We start from the raw sequence: 18,790 nt of genomic DNA on the forward strand, positions 1-18,790 counted from the left end.
CAGCACTGCTGGTCTGTTGCCAAATCATTCCATTTTACTTCCGCTTATCTCTCTATAAAGTATCACTAATCGAAATCATCGTAGTGACCCCTGATTTTGCATACTCTTTCGCTGACACTTCGAACTCTGAGCGGCTCTTGTCACATGTACCGAAATGAATTCATAAATTCACAAAATAAATCTGTCGTGATTCATTATGTTTACTATCCTTGTTACTATCTGAAAAATAACGGCACTGCCTATTGATGTTCAAATGTTCTTTGCGGCGATTGTTCGCTGCGCGTTATTTCCGCGAAGCAATCCAAATTTTTAAATTTCCCCGCAATATCCTATTTTTTATACTCGAGTTTTATTCGAGTTCTTCTAGCAAACATTTTTCGGGTTTCGGGTTTGAACAACGAGAACTTTTCGGGTTCGGATCGGGTCCGGGTTTGCTTTTCAATTATTGGTTCGGGTCCGGGTTTAAAGAAATTAAATAAGTCGGGTTCGGGTTTGGAAAATGAGTAGAAGCATTAACCTAAAGCTATCAGTACACACTTTGCCAAATGTGCAAATATTTGCCAAATTTCGACAAATTTATTTGTCATATGTGTACTGACCAAATATATTTGCACAAACATTGGTGTGCAAATATTTGTCTAACTTTGTAACAGCCAATACTTGAAGGTATGAGGAAATATATATTGCAAAAGTATGCCAAAACAAGTTTTATTTGGTCAACTTTGCAACTCCGTTCAGTTCTCGAGTGGCAAACATGGACAAATAAGAGTTTGTCAAATGTTTGTCCACCGTGTACTGACCTTTGGCAAACAATGGGCAAACGGCAAACGTTAGGCAAACGTCTGAAACGTCAAATAGCCAAATATTTCTAGAAAGATTCGCGAACTAGGCGAAACTGACAAAATGTACACAATTTAAGGAAATATAGCGTTGAAATTGTAGCTTGATTGTCTATTCACTGCACTTGAAGTTTTCCCCTATCGATAATTTAACTATTCAAAAAACGCAAATTTGTAGAAGACGAAACTTCACCTCATGCAAAACCACACACTTCATTGATTACGCCTGTGTTTTTGTTTATCAAAGTGATGGGCGCATCTGAAATCGAAATCAAAACACGGCGAGAGTAAACGGCGACACTGCAAACAAAAAATAAACAAGGTACATGGTGGGCTAACTTGAAACCAGAATATAAACACGGCGCAAAAGTAATAGGCGACACTGAAAATAATATCGATTACAGGCTCATAACATTGGGCGATACTGGCATTCTCGAGTACGTTTTAGGCGAAACCTTTAAAGATTTTTTGAGTACGAAATAGCTAGGGGAATTGTAGGAGATGTGTGTGGTATTGATGAGGATTTTAAAACTAGGTTTACGAAATGTGTATTAAAGTAAAAAGGTTAAAGTTTGAGTATATTTTCTCCAATTGGGATTAAAAATTGGGTCCTAAAATTTGTAATGAAATCTTGTTTTTATTTAATAACACGAAGAAGCATGTTACTTTAATTACTTTAGCAATTTTTCCCGCTCAAATAATGGCTATATCATGTTTAAACTTTAATTTTAAAATTTGGTCCATAAATGAACCTTGACACTTTTGATCATGTTTGACGTTCGCCTAGTCGACAAAAACACCACAGGGGTTTTAGTTCGACCACTGGGGTTGTTCCTATCTGACATTTCGTAAGGGACACGGAAAACAAAATACACCCAAAATTTGAGTTTAAGCCAAGGATGTGACAAAATCTAATAAAAATGTTTTTGGGCTTAAATTAACGGAAAACATTAGAAAATTGAGTAAACATGTGTTTTTGGCCTAAACTTAAGCGTTTGGCACTAAAATTGGGACAGGGCTTTAGGACCCAATTGCACATGAGAATTTCATTGATTATTTTCTCATTGTTATTGATTTGTCAGATAGGCCCTAATCGCGAATCCCTCTCGATTTGCACACTTGACAAAGTGTGTACTGATAGCTTAAGAATGCTAATGTCGCTACTGTTCGTGTTACCAACATCTAGTTTGCCACGCGCTGACAGCTTGAGTACCGATCCTCAAAGTGTCAAATAAATTTTAAAATCATGCACTACAACATGGCATCGAACGAACAATGTAAATACAGATAAAGGTGATAATAAACTAATTCAGTTTTGTGAGAACAGCGCCATTAGCGTTCTACTACTAATATTTCTATTGAAAAATGTGAAACCCGACCATCTCTACTAGTCAGTTGCTAGCTGTGTTAAACTTTCATAAGCGTCGGTGCAAAAATCGATCGTCTTTTGAATCAATTTAGTCGGCTGTTGAGCTGTCAAATGTTTAATGGGGTCAATTTCTCCCATTTTTCCCCTTTTTGAAACTTGCTCGGCCGAGAGAATCCGCTGTAAACAAATTTGCACGCAAGTAACGAATCCCGCCTCAACCGGTATGAATGTTTCAAAGTGTGTGTGAAATGTAACTATGTTTTGTTCTTGAACGTCAAACTGCTCGTTGCCGCACCGAATAACGAGTCTGTCAAAATCAGCGATCGGTTCGGGGGTGTTTTCTACTTTTCGCATTTTGGTGTGCGGTGAATGTTCGGAAAACATGGCTAATATTGCTCAAATTGTTACTCGTTTCAAGAGTTTACAGATCCAAAGCCGATTGTCGACAGCTCTGAAAACATGTCGTCCCGTTTTGGTAAGTGTTCTCATCGAAATTCATGTTCGTTTCATTACATAATGATATTTTGCCGACAGTATTCCACGAGTGCCGAAGTTCCGAGTTCTCCGGAATCGATTTCTACGGTGCCCAAGAAGGGAAAGGTCAGCAAAGCCATGAAGGCATACCTGGAACGTGCCAAAGCTCACGATGAATTCATGAAGATTCAAAATTTGGAGTTCAAACTAGGCAAGCGGCATTTGGCGAATATGATGGGCGAAGATCCGGAAACATTTACCCAAGCGGATATCGATGTACGGAAGTACACAGTATAAATCTTTCGTATCGGCACTCATTTCGAAATTGTGTATTTTAGAGAGCTATCCAGTATCTGTTTCCCTCTGGATTGTACGATAAGAAGGCGAGGCCAATGATGAAGCCCCCAGAGGAAGTCATTCCCCAGCGCAAAGCGGCCGAGTTCGACGAAACCGGAAGACCTTTCCACAGCATGTTCTACACCGGAAGGCCAAACTACTACCAGCTGCTTTTCGTAAGTAATTAATTAACTGTTTCTGGTATATTGACGCCCTAATTGGGACAGAGTCTGGGACAGGCTAGCAGCAGGTCCTAAAAGGAGACTTGGTCTCTGTTTTAATGCAAGTTTCTAAAAAGTTTTTTTTTCCAATGAAAGGTATCAAAAACCCTTCAGGAGTTTCCACAAGGATTATTCTCAAAATTTTCCAAAATGCTAATCTAGGATTTCTTTCAAAGATGTTTCTACCAATTCCAGATTACCAGCGATCTTTGCATTGATTACTCTAGCAGATTTTCCAAAGATACCTACAGGAGTTCTTTCAAGAAAATCTCAAGAATTTATTCCATAGTTTTGATAGAAACTAAAGGTTTTTCCAGGAACCTCTACAAGAACTCTTCAAGAAGTTCCTACGCCGATTTTGCAGTTTTTTTCTCCAGCAATTTTTCTATGAACTGCTTCATAAATTTATCTACGATGTGTCTGAAGAATTGCTTGGAAATTCTTAAGTGTAACCTCCATGAATTTTTCAATATTTCATTAAAGGTTCCACACCAGCAAATACTACATCAATTATTCGTACTATTTCGACATAAGTTTCTTTAGGGATTCTTTTCGACGTTTTTCATGGAATGCCTCCTGAAAATTCGACAAGATTCAATAATGCATCAATAATTATCTTACAAAATTCATTCTAAACTTCCTCATAAGTTAGGGAGTTTTTCATACATCTTCGCAATAGTTCATCACGAATGACCCGAATGAACAGTACGGTTAAAATGTCTTAAATAAGTCAATCAATTATCACGAATGCTCAAGAAGTTTTATCAGAGATTACACAACAAAAATTAACAAAAATTACATTCTTCGTGTCTCAAGAATCAAATTATGTGTTTCTTGTATATTTGTGGTTGCTGAATCTGAATCTATTCTCAGAAATGCTCCAGCACATCACAATTTTCAGCTACAGGTCGCCAAAGTTATCTAAAACAATAATTTCAAAGATGTTTAGTAAACATTGTTTACATAAAACTAAACGTGTGATAGGGTAGGTGTACCAGTTTTGGCCACCCTAAGGAAAAATATTATTTATACATAAATCAAAAGACCTTTGGTTACTGTCAATACATCAAACGAAAGCTTTCAATCCATACTCAACAGGGAAAATATAAAAATTAATCAAAAACTTGTTTTTGTATTAAAAATGGTGGTGGCGAATACTGGACCACTTGCACCAGTATTCGCTACGATTTTAATTTCGGTTCCTAAATTCGCCACTTACGTTGATTTCTTATGGAGGGTGGCGAATCAGGAACAGGTGGCGAAAAATAGGTGCAAAGGAGCAAAAATTTTAAGGAAAATGATTTTTTTCTATTATTTTCTGAGAAAATTTTCCGGTTTCCAAGAATGTTTCCGTATCATCCTAAAGTAATTTAGCGAACACTAAACAATTGGCAACCATATATGTCGTAAAACGGTATATAATCTGGGGTTGCGAATAACTGGTACATGGCGAATACCGGTACACCTTCCCTATAATTCGATTGAAATTGTACGATTAAATTTAGATTACCGTAAGGACGCCATTCACCGCTCATTGAATTATTTTGAAAAATCTGAACAAATTTTCGCAATAAAAGTCATCAACATGTATTAGTATACCAGAATGGATTGTATCAGAATGAAATTCATATGATTTAATATTATGTACTATTTAAAAAAAATAATTTTAGGCTGTTTAAGGCGGTAAACATGTGTTGAACAATGATTTCATTATGGCAGATTGAAAAATGCTTCTTAGCTGCCACACTTTAATATGTTGTTGTACTATAGTACAAAGACAACAACCAGCTAATGAAAGTAAATTAATTCCAACTAGTTGTGTATATAGAGCCTCATACTTAGGATGAGCGGTGAATGGCGCCCTACACATGTATCATTGGCATACGTGTTATTCGGTACCATAATACGTTGTTCACATTTCAACTTCTTTCCTAAAAAACAATTATTATATCTTGCGTCTAGCGCAAAAAGTTGCAAAAAATATCGAAAAACCGATTTTTGACAGAATTTAATGTTTTGAAATGCTGTTAAATGAGCGGTGAATGGCGTCCTTACGGTAAATCGATTTTTCCACCATGCAAAATTCTTCGTTTCTTTTCTATGGCAATATACAATACTTTTCAAAAACATAAAAAAATATCTTGAGCATCGAAAATATTTATTATGAACTTTGTGAATCAGTATTGTTATACACATGAAGTTTGAATTTTGTGGTAAATTAAGGTGAATATGGAACGAAGCCAAACCTCAAATTTTCGAGCACAAACCTTACCTTACCAGTCAGACTAAGGCCTGGGTGACCTCTGCTGTACTTAGGAGACGTCTCCATTCGATTCGATTCATGGCTGCCGGTCACCAGCCACGCATTCTGCGAAGGGTCCGCAGATCGTCCTCAACTTGATCGATCCATCTTGCACGCTGCGCACCGCGTCGTCTTATGCCGGTCACAAGAATTTTCACCGGGTTGTTATCCGACATTCTGTTGACATGCCCGGCCAACCGCAACCTCCCAATTTTTCGAGGTGGACGAAGGTTGGTTCTCCCAGCAGCTGGTGTAATTCATAGGCCGCTTTAAAATCGATGAACAAATGATGTGTGAGTACATTGTATTCGCGGAACTTCTGCAACACCTGGCGGATGGTGAATATCTGGTCCGTTGTTGCTCGTTCGCCCATAAATCCTGCCTGATATTGCAATCCAACTTGTCGCCCTTTTTGTAGATGGGACACACGATACCTTCCATCCACTCCTCCGGTAACACTTCCTCCTCCCAAATCTTGGAAATATCCCAGTGCAGCGCTCTTGCCAGTGAATCACCACCATATTTAGCAATTCTCTCGATAGTTGGTTCACTCCACTTGTTTTTTAACCGTCTAATCTCCGTTTTTACATCTTGGAGATCTGGAGGCGGAAGTCTGTCGTCGTCCGCGCCTGCTCCTAAAGTTATTTCCGTGCCACCTTCGTTACTGACCTCATCACCATTGAGGTGCTCGTCGTAGTGCTGTCGCCACCTTTCGAGATCACCTCACGTTCGTTCGTGGGAAGATTTCCGTCACAGTCTGCACATGTCGGCTTGTGGCACAAAGGCTTTGCGCGAACGGTTTAGCTTCTCATAAAACTTCCGTGTGTCTTTAGCGCGGAACAGCTCTTCCATCGCTTCGCGATCTCGTTCTTCTTGATGGCTCTTCTTTCTCCGGCAGATCGAGTTTTGACTGTTCCGTGCCTGTTTATACCGTGCCTCGTTCGCTCTCATGGGGTGTTGCACCATTCTCGCCCATGCTGCATTCTCGGGGCCGCTGAACCTAGATTCTACCCCATTACCCCGAATCCCATTACCCCGAATGCCATTAACCCGAACGCCATTACCCCGAATTCCAAAACCCCGAACGACCCATCACCCCGAATGACATTATCCCGAATTTCAAAATCATTGGGAAATGTCATCAATATCATCATGTGAAGATAATTGTGAATTCGGGGAAATAGCATTCGGGGTGATGGAATTCGGGGTAATGGTGCATTCGGGGTAATGGAATTCGGGGTGATGGGATTCGGGGAAACGGCATTCGGGGTAATGGGGTAGAATCCTGAACCTATTATTGCTATTGCGATGTTACCTATACTCCACTGCACTGTGACGCCACGCATCAATTTTGACAGGTACTGGTCCTGTTGTTTACAGTTTGGACTTAGTACTTTTTTAGAATCATTCTTAATTTCGTGAAAGTTTGCTGCGAGGAGAGGTCAAATCCACTGCAGATACCCACGGATCGTATTATTCTATCTTCCTACCGTGGAAAATCGTCACCATCAGCATGCTGGTGATAGAAATGCGAAGATGAAAAAATGATGGAAAAAACGACGAAGTCCGAAACGTAAACAACAGGACCAGCAGCTGTCAAATAAGTGAGGTTAGGCTCGTCATATGCAGCGCTCTATGGCGGATCTTATGTGCCTTCAGCCATCTTCAAGAGGGTGCGAAGCTGCTCTTCTGTTGGTAGGACCTCTTCCAACCGCTGCGCGTATTGTTGGGCCGCGGCGTTCGGATTCGGCGTGAGTTCATGACCGTCGAAAGTTTTGAGCGCATACATAAAGCTACTAGGTAGTGGTCCGGGTTGCAAAATGGTGAGTCGTTGGGCGACGAGGCCATCGTAAGAGCTCTTTCGCAGGAGGCAGTGGTCGAGTGCAGAGATCTGGATGAGATCACGACGGAAGAAGACCTGAAGTGGGCACTGGCCGAGCAGTGTAACCTAGAAGGACAGATGTCTATGCGGTTAAGGAAGTCGTATGGAGGCACACAGACGGCGGCAATCCGGTTGCCAGTGGATGCTGCCAACAAACTGGTGGCGCTAGGCACGATCAAAGTTGGTTGGTCGGTGTGCCCGCTGAGATTGGTACCTAGAGTCGCCAAGCAAATGGAGAGATGCTTCAAATGCAGGGGATTCGGCCATCAGTCAAGAAACTGTAAGGGCCCGGACAGGTCCGACCTATGCTGGAATTGCGGCGGAAATGGTCACGTTGCTCGGGACTGTACAAAGCGGACTAGGTGCCTGCTATGCATGCCGGAGGACGGAAACGATCATCCGACGGGAGGCTTCAAATGCCCGGCGTATAAAAAAGCGAAGGCGGGCCAATAAGGATGGAGATCACGCAAGTGAATCTCAATCATTGCGACACTGCACAGCAACTGTTGTGGCAGTTCACGACAGAAACCAAGTGCGATGTAGCAATAATTGCGGAGCCATATCGGGTTCCCCTCGAAAACGGTGGCTGATAGAGCAGGTATGGTGGCAATACAGGTGATGGGCAGGTTCCCCATTCAAGAAGTAGTCGATAGCTCACACGACGGCTTTGTTATTGCCAAAGTCAACGGAGTCTTCGTATGCAGCTGTTATGCGCCTCCGAGATGGACAGACGAAGAGTACAACAGTATGTTGGATTTGTTCACAGATACGCTGGCGGGAAGAACGCCGGTAGTCATAGGAGGAGATTTCAACGCCTGGGCCGTAGAGTGGGGCAGCAGATTGACCAACGCCAGGGGGTACAGCTTACTCGAAGCTCTGGCGAAGCTAGATGTGAGGCTGTGCAACGAAGGGGCTGTCAGTACATTCCGTAAAGACGGTCGGGAGTCCATCATCGATGTTACGTTCTGTAGCCCATTGTTGTTGGATGACATGAATTGGAGGGTGAGTGAGGAATATTCCCACAGTGATCATCAGGCGATTCTCTACAGCATCGGCCGGCGAATCTCCCCAGCGCCGATGAGAATGAGGACATACGAGCGGAAGTGGAAGACAAAGAACTTCGACAAGGAGGTGTTTATTGAGGCGCTTCGAACATACAGCAGGGCGAACCTTGACGCAGAAGAGTTGACAGAAGTGGTAGCAACGGCTTGTGATGCATCGATGCCGAGAAAGTTGGAGCCTAGGAACCGAAGGCGCCCAGCGTACTGGTGGAATGAGACGCTTAGTACCCTCCGTGCTGCATGCTTCCGAGCCAGAAGACGCGTCCAGAGAGCAAGAACCGAAGTAGAGAGAGAGAGGAACGGAGAATCGCTTTCCGTGAAGCTAGAGCTACTTTCAAACAAGAGATTAAGCGGAGCAAGATCAGCTGTTACAAGGAGCTATGTCGAGAAGCCGAAGAAAACCCTTGGGGCAACGCCTACCGTATTGTGATGGCGAAGTTTAAGGGTCCGGCGACACCAGTCGAAACATGTCCAGACAAGTTGAGGATTATCGTGGAAGGTCTGTTTCCGCATCATGACCCAACAGTTTGGCCGCCTACGCCATACGAAGACGTGGAAGAAGAACCCGGAGGTGTGCGAATCTCTAATGAAGAGCTACTAGCAGTGGCGAAGGGTCTGAAGGTGAAGAAAGCTCCCGGTTCGGATGGGATCCCCAATATAGCACTAAAAACCGCGATATTGGCGTTCCCGGATTTGTTCAGGACGACGCTGCAGAAACTCTTGGATGAAGGCTGTTTCCCAGACAGTTGGAAGGTTCAGAAGCTGGTGTTGGTGCCAAAACCAGGGAAGCCACCAGGGGACCCAGCATCGTATAGACCTATATGTTTGCTGGACACACTTGGTAAGCTCCTGGAAAGGATCATCCTTAACAGGCTGACACAATGCACAGAGAGCGAGAGTGGCTTATCGAAGAGACAATTCGGATTCCGGAAAGGGGTCTCGACGGTGGATGCAATCCGGACAGTTGTGCAGAATGCGGAGAAGGCATCCAAACAGAAGAGGAGAGGCAATCGGTTCTGCGCCGTAGTGACGATTGACGTCAAAAATGCTTTCAACAGCGCCAGCTGGGAGGCTATAGCCTTAGCACTGCATAGAATGCGAGTTCCTGGCTACTTGTGCAGTATGCTAAAAAGCTATTTCCAAAACAGAGTCCTGGTATATGAAACGGAGTTGGGTCAAAAGTCGATCAGGATTACGGCAGGAGTGCCACAAGGCTCAATCCTTGGTCCAACGCTTTGGAACGCGATGTACGATGGAGTATTAATGCTGGTGCTACCTAACGGAGTGGAAATCGTTGGGTTCGCAGATGATGTCGTTCTAACGGTGACTGGCGAGACGTTGGAAGAGGTCAAAATGCTGACGACGGAAGCGATTGACACGATTGAAGCGTGGATGACTTGAGCAAAACTGCAGCTGGCTCATCATAAGACGGAGCTAGTGCTGGTTAGCAACCTCAAAGCTGTTCAGAGGGTTGAAATCAACATCGGTAGACAAGATATTTCATCAAAACGTGCTTTGAAGCATCTGGGGGTGATGGTAGATGACCGTCTAAACTTCAACGCTCACGTGGACTACGCCTGCGAAAAGGCGTCGAAGGCGGTCAACACGATAGCGAGGATCATGCCGAACGTCGGAGGACCGAGAAGTAGTAAGAGGCGTCTCCTAGCGAGTGTAGCGGTCTCTATTCTCAGGTATGGAGTCCCAGTCTGGGCCGCAGCGGTAAAGACCAAGCGTAATCGGAGGATGTTGAACAGCACATTCCGGCTCATGGCCATACGAGTAGCGAGCGCCTATAGGACGATTTCATCGGAGGCAGTATGCGTTATCGCTGGCATGATGCCCATCTGCATCACCCTGGCCGAGGACGTGGAGTGTTATGAGCGAAGAGGCACCAGAAATGTGAGAAGGATCGTCAGAACGGACTCGTTGGCTAAGTGGCAGCAAGAGTGGAACAACGCGGAGAAGGGAAGGTGGACTTACCGTCTAATTCCAAATGTGTCACTGTGGGTTAATAGGAAGCATGGAGAAGTGAACTTCCATCTGACGCAGTTTCTGTCCGGACACGGCTGTTTCCGGAAGTATCTGCATCGGTTCGGACATGCTTCTTCACCTTGTTGCCCGGATTGCGAGAATGTGGAGGAAACACCGGAGCACGTAGTCTTCGAATGTCCTAGGTTCGAAGAAGTGAGGAGGGACATGCGAGGAGTCACTGTCGATAACGTTGTCGAAGAGATGTGCCGAGAAGAAAGCATTTGGAACGCTGTCGATAGCACGGTATCGAGAATAATGTCCGAGCTTCAGAGGAAGTGGCGTAGCGACCAACGATCTGCTAGCTAGAGTGAACGCACGAAAAGGAAGAGTGCAGAGTAGTGTACAAACTGGAGCCGAAGGGCTCAGAATGTTGCATGTAGGTACTAACAAATTGACGGGTCGCCAATGGGCGAAAATAGGTACTAATAAATTACTAACGTGAGGAACCGAAGGGCTCAGCATGAGGCACAACGTTGAACGGTTTTAAAACTGCTAACAGGAGCCGAAGGGCTCAGGAGCCGAAGGGCTCAGGAGCCAAAGGGCTCAGGAGCCAAAGGGCTCAGGAGCCAAAGGGCTCAGGAGCCGAAGGGAGTTGAGTAGACGTGTCATAGCGCCGGTTTTAGGGTCGTCGGGGCACCAGTGAACCGGAAGCTAGGCTCCACCGGAATCGCTGGACTGACTTCGGCACCCTTCCGGTCGGCTCGAAACGTAGAAAAAGAAGAATCGGTCTCGGGAGAATTTTCACCGCCGGGGAATTCTTCGTCGGTGTAGACTAGGTCCACCGTCGGGGACTAGTCGAGTAGAGTACGTCGGGACGCTGGTAATGGGTAGTCGAGGCGCCTACGAACCGGAAGTTATGCTCAACCGGAATCGTTGGACCGACCTCGGCATCCTACCAGCTGAACAAAGAAAAGGAGAAGGTCGTCGTAACTGTGTGAGTACGCGCCCTGAATGAGTGCAGAGTAGTGTACAAACTGGAGCCGAAGGGCTCAGAATGTTGCATGTAGGTACTAACAAATTGACGGGTCGCCAATGGGCGAAAATAGGTACTAATAAATTACTAACGTGAGGAGCCGAAGGGCTCAGCATGAGGCACAACGTTGAACGGTTTTAAAACTGCTAACAGGAGCCGAAGGGCTCAGGAGCCGAAGGGCTCAGGAGCCAAAGGGCTCAGGAGCCAAAGGGCTCAGGAGCCGAAGGGCTCAGGAGCCGAAGGGCTCAGCATGTAGAGTAACAAATTGAAGAGGTGCGCTCAGCACGTTAGCCTCCCCTCCGAAGTAATACTGGAAGGTGGTTCCGGAGGGTTATGGTACTAAACCTAGGAGAGTGTTTTTAGTGGGGAAAGCACTTTGTGGATCCCACACCGCGCCAAAAATTACACTGGCATGAGCATGAACATATACAGGCCAGTCTATGAAGATTTTTAAACTCCTAGTTGCATGAAAAAAAAAAAAACTAGGTAGTGGTCCGAATCTATATTCGCTTTGCGGTATGTACGAACATTGGTGATGTCAGAGAAGAATTTTCGGGGTGATCACGAGAAGCTGCAAAGTTGACGCATCGTTGACCGTTGGCGTTCGATACGGCGTTCCGCCTGATCACCGATCTGCACATCTCCTCTCGTCCAACCTGTGCGTTCATGTCACCAACAACGATTTTCACGTCACGCGGCGAAGAGTTATGCTTTATTCGTATGTATTTTTTCTAAAAACATTTTTTGAATTTTGTATACTAAATGTTCACTTACTTAAAGTTGAGACATCTTTCAAAAAAATAAAAAATAAAAAAACACACACTGAAAAAACATTTGCCCGTTGACTTGAATGATTCATTGATTTTGAATAGTTTTCAGATTTTTCCACAAAAAATTCGTGAGTGCTCTTCAAAGAATATATGATTCTAATGGAACCTTGTTTTAAAATTTTAGTCAATCCAATGCTGAGGAAATTAAATATGTTTTTTCAGTGTGTTTTTTGTAAAATGTCACAACTTTGAGTAAAAATTTAGTATGCTAAATTCATAAAATGTTTTTTAGAAAAATACATACAAAGTAAGAATAACTCTTTGCCTTTCGAATGCGGCTTAGAGAGTTTCAATTGGACGTGTAATGACAGAGATATGGACTGAACACTTCTGAATGTTTTTGAGGAGGTGAACCCAAACTTTTGCACGGGAGTGTATTTGCTCCAGCTAAAACATAAAACGTCTCCTTCTCGTCGTCGTAGCTAAAACGTAAAACATCTCCTTCTCATCGTCGGGTCTCCCTTCGTGTGGACACTTCTGTCTCGCCGGAGCGCCATCGTGCCAGCTCTTTTTAACGTCCTAACTAACACTAGGACGATGGCGCTAATGGGGTTACCACCTTGGATTTAGCAGTGCGTGATTTAGCATTTCTTGTTCAGCCGCGGCAAGAACAGACGCTGTTTCAGCCGCACCTCCTGGTGAACAGACGATCGAGACGCACCTCCTTAATTTAGCTGATGTCAGAAGGACAACAGTGTTCAGGCTGCACTATCAGCCAAGAACGCAACCGCTGGCAGTCTTTGTCATCGTTTGACCCGTGGAAGCGTGATGTAGAAACTTGTGTGACGCTCCTTCCCAGTTGTCGACTCACCATTGTGCATGGTTTTGAAGGTTATCCAGCATAGATGACCGTACAATTCATAGTTGCTACTCCGTGATTAACCAGAGCAATCGAAGTTGCACAGAGATTTATTAAATAGCTTGCCATTCTCAATGTGCACAAATCGAGAGCTCAAAATTAAAAAGTCAATAACGGCGCCGGTCACGTTCTTACAGTCATCAATCGGGGAAAGGAAGGAATGTTAGTATAACAAATAATTGTTACTAGAGACCGAACAATCTTCTGCATCCCCACAGTTGTCATGGGGAGCATATTGGATTAGTGGGATAAGGTAAAGATCTGGGAGTCACCTTTGATTTGTAATTCGATTCATGATATATTCACGCCTAACCGGATTCGCGATATTATTCGATAAACGCATTGTACGCCGAAAAAGTGTTCATCGCTCGCCCTCGCAAGAGCAAGCGATACGATCAATGGATCAAACACTACTAACACGATCCGCGACACTGTTCTATATCGAGCACGGCAAACCACAATTGATCCTGACCGCATCATCAACCCCCCGCAATTTCCTTCTTTTTGACGAAGATCCGATTGTCTAGTTATCGTCCTTTTTAATTTAAGCGCGCTCTAAAAACAACATTTTTAGAAAAAAAAAAATAAAGCTGAAACCAAACTGTCCCCTATTAGAATGCAATTCACGAGGTACTATCTTTGTTTCCAGGACATCGTCGGCTATCTGAATAATCTGAATGCATTCGAGGACCGCATGATTAGGAAGCAATTAACACCGGATCCAACACAGCAAATGTAAGCATTACAAAGCGTTTAAATCTAGTCCATTTTAAATTATGCAGTTTTCCTTTCATTTAGTGATACTTCCGGTTCTGAATGGTTGGCAAAGGAAGTTCTCGAAAGGCAATTGCTCGAGGACATTTCCGATTCGGAATACGAGAACTTCGTCAATGTGATGACGCGCCTCATTCAGCATCCGTACTCGTACAAAGAAAAGGCCTTTATTGACCAGTACCGTAAGCCGTTATTGGCCAAAACGGATGCAGATCAGATACCGAAGCCGCAGTTGGATGAAAATGGCAAAAGTTTCATCACAATTTATGGTAAGCACTGTCACGACTATCGCAAAACAGTAAATAGTACCTAATTTTTGGTTTTTATTCGCTTTTCAGAGTGTCTTCGGAAATCAGCTCGAGCTGATGTCACGATCATTGCTCCTGGGACGGGTAATATTACGATCAATGGCCAAGACATTACATATTTTGATAGTGTGCAGCCCAGAGAACAGGTGAGTGATATTTTTTGTTGTTTGATTTTTTGGTAACCTGCAACTAAGCTGATACTATCAGTGTTACCAGATTCTTGACCCAAAAATCCAAGATATCAATTTAGGACTGTTGAATTCAAGGCCGTTCTAATATACTGTCAGATCGATAGTTAAAATTAGTGATACTTTATAAAGAATATAAAGGATCACTAGTTGAAATGCTTTCTTCATCGATTATGGTCATCTTACATGCAAGTGGGCTCCGTAGTACACGTCCGAGTTCGAATCCCATTAGAGCTTTAACATATGTTTATTGGTAATCTTTAAAATCAATTCTCCCGACTGCTAGATTAATTTTCGGTTGCATCAGCTGCATTTTTCAAAGATAATTGTTTGCGAATGTAATTTGCGACTGGACTGATATGCAGCTAAAATGAGGTGTAGTTTTTTTTTTGACTCCCAATAATTTGTTTATTACATTCAAAACATATTTCACAAATAATCAAAAATATCATTAGTTCAATTTATAGGAAAATGCATTATCTGATTGCTTGTAAAGTGTACTAGGTTTACATAATAAATAGAATCGGGTTGTGAGTAATCAAATCAATTTTTACCAACATGAGTATGTCTCTGGATCAGGGCAGGCGATTGTCAGATTCGTCACAGTGCGATGGCGAAATAAAAAAAGACATCGTCATCCAGTATAATAACTCTGGCAGGTCGTCGTCTCGTCATCGACGAAAGAATGCACGACGAACGTCAATCCAAAATCGTCAACCAACCACTTTGTCTTCATTCCGATCGCTCCCCTTTCTCAAACGAAGGAGGCGTTTATTGTAGGGGAATGTGGGGCAAGATGAGCACCCGGGGCAAGATGGGCACCCCTAGTTTGTGTCGTTCCTACCGATTTTTTTCCATACATTATTTGGGGTTCTGATGAATATCATTGAATTGATATGATGGCCATAAATTTCAGCTAAAAAATCAACAGCACAACGTAAATATTGTCCAAAATACATAGAAGTCCAAAAATTTACCTTTTCATATAAGATTTGTTAATTTAAAAGTGATATTTTTGTTGCGTAAACAAATTAATTCATTTGTTTTTGGCCGTATAGTTATAGAATAATCTTCTGTAGATAATCAGGAGCAAAACTTTTTATCAAATTTAAAAAATATTTCAATTGTTTTGATTATATTAACAAATTTACACCCTTGGGGCAAGATGAGCACCATGTTCAAAATTAAGTAAAAGTGTGAAATTATAGAACCACATTTAGCTGTGGGCTTGACTTATGGTATCTTCTTTGCACAAAACAATTTTTCTAAAAAATATACAAACAAACAACAAATTTAATCGTTTTTATGTAAAATCTTAGCAATTTATGAAAAGTTATTTATTTTCCGATAAAAGTTTCAAAAACTAAGCTAGTTGAAGATAAATATTATCAGATATTAAAGATAATATCTTGGGATATTGCAAACATTGAAAAATAACAGTTTTCTTTAATAAATTGCATCTTTTTATGGGGGTGCCCATCTTGCCCCGTAGTTTTTTTGACCGATGATAAAAAAGCTATTTTTTAACGTGTTATTTGGAAAACTATTTATCACTTTTTAAAACTTTTAATGGTTGGAGGTCAAAGTAATAATGTAAAAGATAAGGATGGTTACCAATTTTACCAAAATAATAACGTTTAAGTAGGCTTAAATCGCGCTTATCCTTAGGGTGCTCATCTTGCCCCGCCTGACCCTATATTCGCTTGCTATGCACAAAACGGCGAATGCCATCCCAGAATTGCTTGTATTTGCAATTTAACCCGTACTCCTCAAGCTTCAACAATAGCTCTGTTGGTAAGCGCGTGACGTTGGCGATTCAGAGCTCGTTTGTTCAATTCCGGACACGTTTTGTTTTTTTTTTGTTATTGCTTTATTTTTTCAAAAAAGGCTCGTAATCTATCGACGCCACGGTTCATATTTTTAGTCGGCCCAGAGCTACCGAACGTAGATTCGACCATAACGAAGGAGGCTTCTTTGTTCGTCACGACGCCGAGCCTTTGTGGTGGACAACTGCAGCAAATCGTCATCCAACGCTGGTTGAGTGACGATGACGATTCTTTTTTAGTTTCGTCGACGACTTTTTCCATTTGACGATTGCCTGCCCTGCTCTGGATCATCGTTAAATCATCTTTAAGACGAGAAGAGCAAATTGGTTTAATTAATCAATGTGGTACTACCTGGAAGAGAAGAAGAAGAAGAACTACCTGAAAAAAAACATGGAATTATCAGGGAATTTTATTCAACCAGGAAAAAACCGAAATTCCCGGCTACACTCAGTGAATTTATTTTGTAGCAGTAGTATATGGTAGAATTGTTTGTTTGTGTGTGCAACTTTAGTTCAATTTTGTCATGCCTTTCTAAAGACTTATTTTTATGGTAACGCTTGTGACAATCATTTAGAAACATAAATACTATAATATGCTAAAAATCAACATATTTCCCAATTACACGGAATTAGAGCAGGTCACGGTACATTTTTTAGAGTTGGTAACTAGTTTAATGCAAGTCTCTATTTAATAATTTAATTAATTGATTAATCTGCTTGCAGTGAATCATGCTGCAAAATTCTCAATTGACTCAAGAGAAGCTTCCAAATACTATTACGCGACTATTCCACAAGTTCTGAAAAATGTGTTTCTCAGATCCCGAAGAATGCTTCAACAATTCTAGTAATTTCTTCTGAAATACTTCCAGGAAAGTTAACAGCGATTCTTCAAAGGTTGCTTCGAATGATTTCTTCAGAATTTGGTCTAGAAAATCTTAGAGCACTCTAACGCGTCCACAAAGGCTTATTTGAGAGGTAATTAAAAGCCCGCAGTAACTTTCACAGAAGAAAAAATCATAGCGATTATCCCAGGATTTCCTCTAGATATTTTTGCACTTATTCTTGCACTGATTTCTCCAGTTGTTACTTCTAGAAGATTTACCACTGATCCTACAGGAGCTCTTTTACAGAGGTTTATAGTTTCCACATCTTTCCAAAAAATCCTACAATAATTCCTATGCCGATTTTTTTTTCATTTATTCTAGGAATTTTCATTAGGATTCTTTTTCAAAATTTATCCACGATTACTCTCAGGAACTTTTCCAAAAATTTCTCGATAAATTAGATTTCTCGAAAACTTATTCATACAGACTCAAGTCAAAAAAGTATACAAACTTACTTTATTGATCCTACGTGTTAAGCAAGCGGAATTCTACACGTACCGCTCTGTACCAACTCAACTTTTCACTTTTAGAACGTTTAATTTCCGGATTTACAAAACGACGAAAGTAAGATTTTCAACTTTCGCAACTTAACCACTACTTTCGCCACCCCGCTGTATGGAGAGACAAAGTGACTTAACCACGAATCAAAACAAAACACTACTTGAGCCGATTTTACACTGGTAGAAAAACGTCGAAAGTAACTGAATGAAACGGCTTATCATTTTCTTATAATTATTTTTGTGGGAAATAATAGAAACTACCTAGTTTTTTAACGTGAACTGAGTGTATGCAAAATTTGAGCGAAGTACACGGCAAAAAAATGTTAAAAAGGTGATTCATTTTAAAACAGTTTTAGAAGATAGATTGTGATTTTTCCTTATTAATGTTCTCAAAACCGTATAAAAGTTACTTACGTCGATTTGAATAAGTAATCGAGATTTGGGATTCCTCATTGAGTTCCTCCAGAACTTTCTCACGGCATTTTCTCAACATTTCATCAAAATATTATTGTTTCGGTTAAAACATTTCTCTAAGAAAAGTTTCAAATATAATTTCCAAATCGCCATGTATTCTTCAAAACTATAGTGGAGGTTCCGCACCATTTAATACTAGAGCAATTATTATAGGTATCATCCATAAATAGTTTTTTCAGGGAGGGCTTGGAGGAAGCTTCCCAAACCATCTCACACGTCGCACTTGTTTTTAATTTCTTTATTAGTATAATTCCAAACATTACATTCATTATTTCTTATATCTAGGTGTTCTGTGTTATTAGACAACACTATCATCCTAATTTAGTAACACAAATCTAAGATTTTATTAACATTTTGTTAACAACATATTACTTTTCATTTGCCGTTCAGTTCAGATTTTTTACAGGTGAGTTGCTTTCACCTGCTTATAAGTGAAAAAAAAAAGTTTTTAATATACTTAACCTAACTTAACCTAAACATATAACGCATAATCGTGGCAATAGAAGATTGTAACGATTTTTGCCTGAAATTATTAATTATTTTATTTGACATTTGTTCCAATGTTTCAACATTGCATCACTGCATATTCTATGTAACTCATTGGTACTATACCAGGGAGGAAGCCTCAGAATCATTTTGAAAATTTTATTTTAAATTCTC

At 41.5% G+C, this 18,790-nt stretch overlaps 1 protein-coding gene across 1 annotated transcript in view; it reads left to right on the forward strand.

Annotated features, from left to right (window-relative positions):
• Positions 1–2,495: 2,495 nt before the first annotated feature.
• Positions 2,496–18,790, forward strand: part of LOC5580161 (28S ribosomal protein S9, mitochondrial) — an 89,449-nt gene continuing 73,154 nt past the window's right edge. Inside the window, exons 1-6 of the mRNA XM_001661586.2 lie at positions 2,496–2,683; positions 2,743–2,958; positions 3,021–3,194; positions 13,827–13,912; positions 13,976–14,220; positions 14,290–14,405. Of these exons, the coding sequence (XP_001661636.1) occupies positions 2,591–2,683; positions 2,743–2,958; positions 3,021–3,194; positions 13,827–13,912; positions 13,976–14,220; positions 14,290–14,405 (930 nt within the window). The 5' untranslated portion in view covers positions 2,496–2,590. The remainder of the gene's footprint in view (positions 2,684–2,742; positions 2,959–3,020; positions 3,195–13,826; positions 13,913–13,975; positions 14,221–14,289; positions 14,406–18,790) is intronic.

This window comes from Aedes aegypti, chromosome 3 (assembly GCF_002204515.2).
Source record: "Aedes aegypti strain LVP_AGWG chromosome 3, AaegL5.0 Primary Assembly, whole genome shotgun sequence".
NCBI classification, from domain to species: domain Eukaryota; kingdom Metazoa; phylum Arthropoda; class Insecta; order Diptera; family Culicidae; genus Aedes; species Aedes aegypti.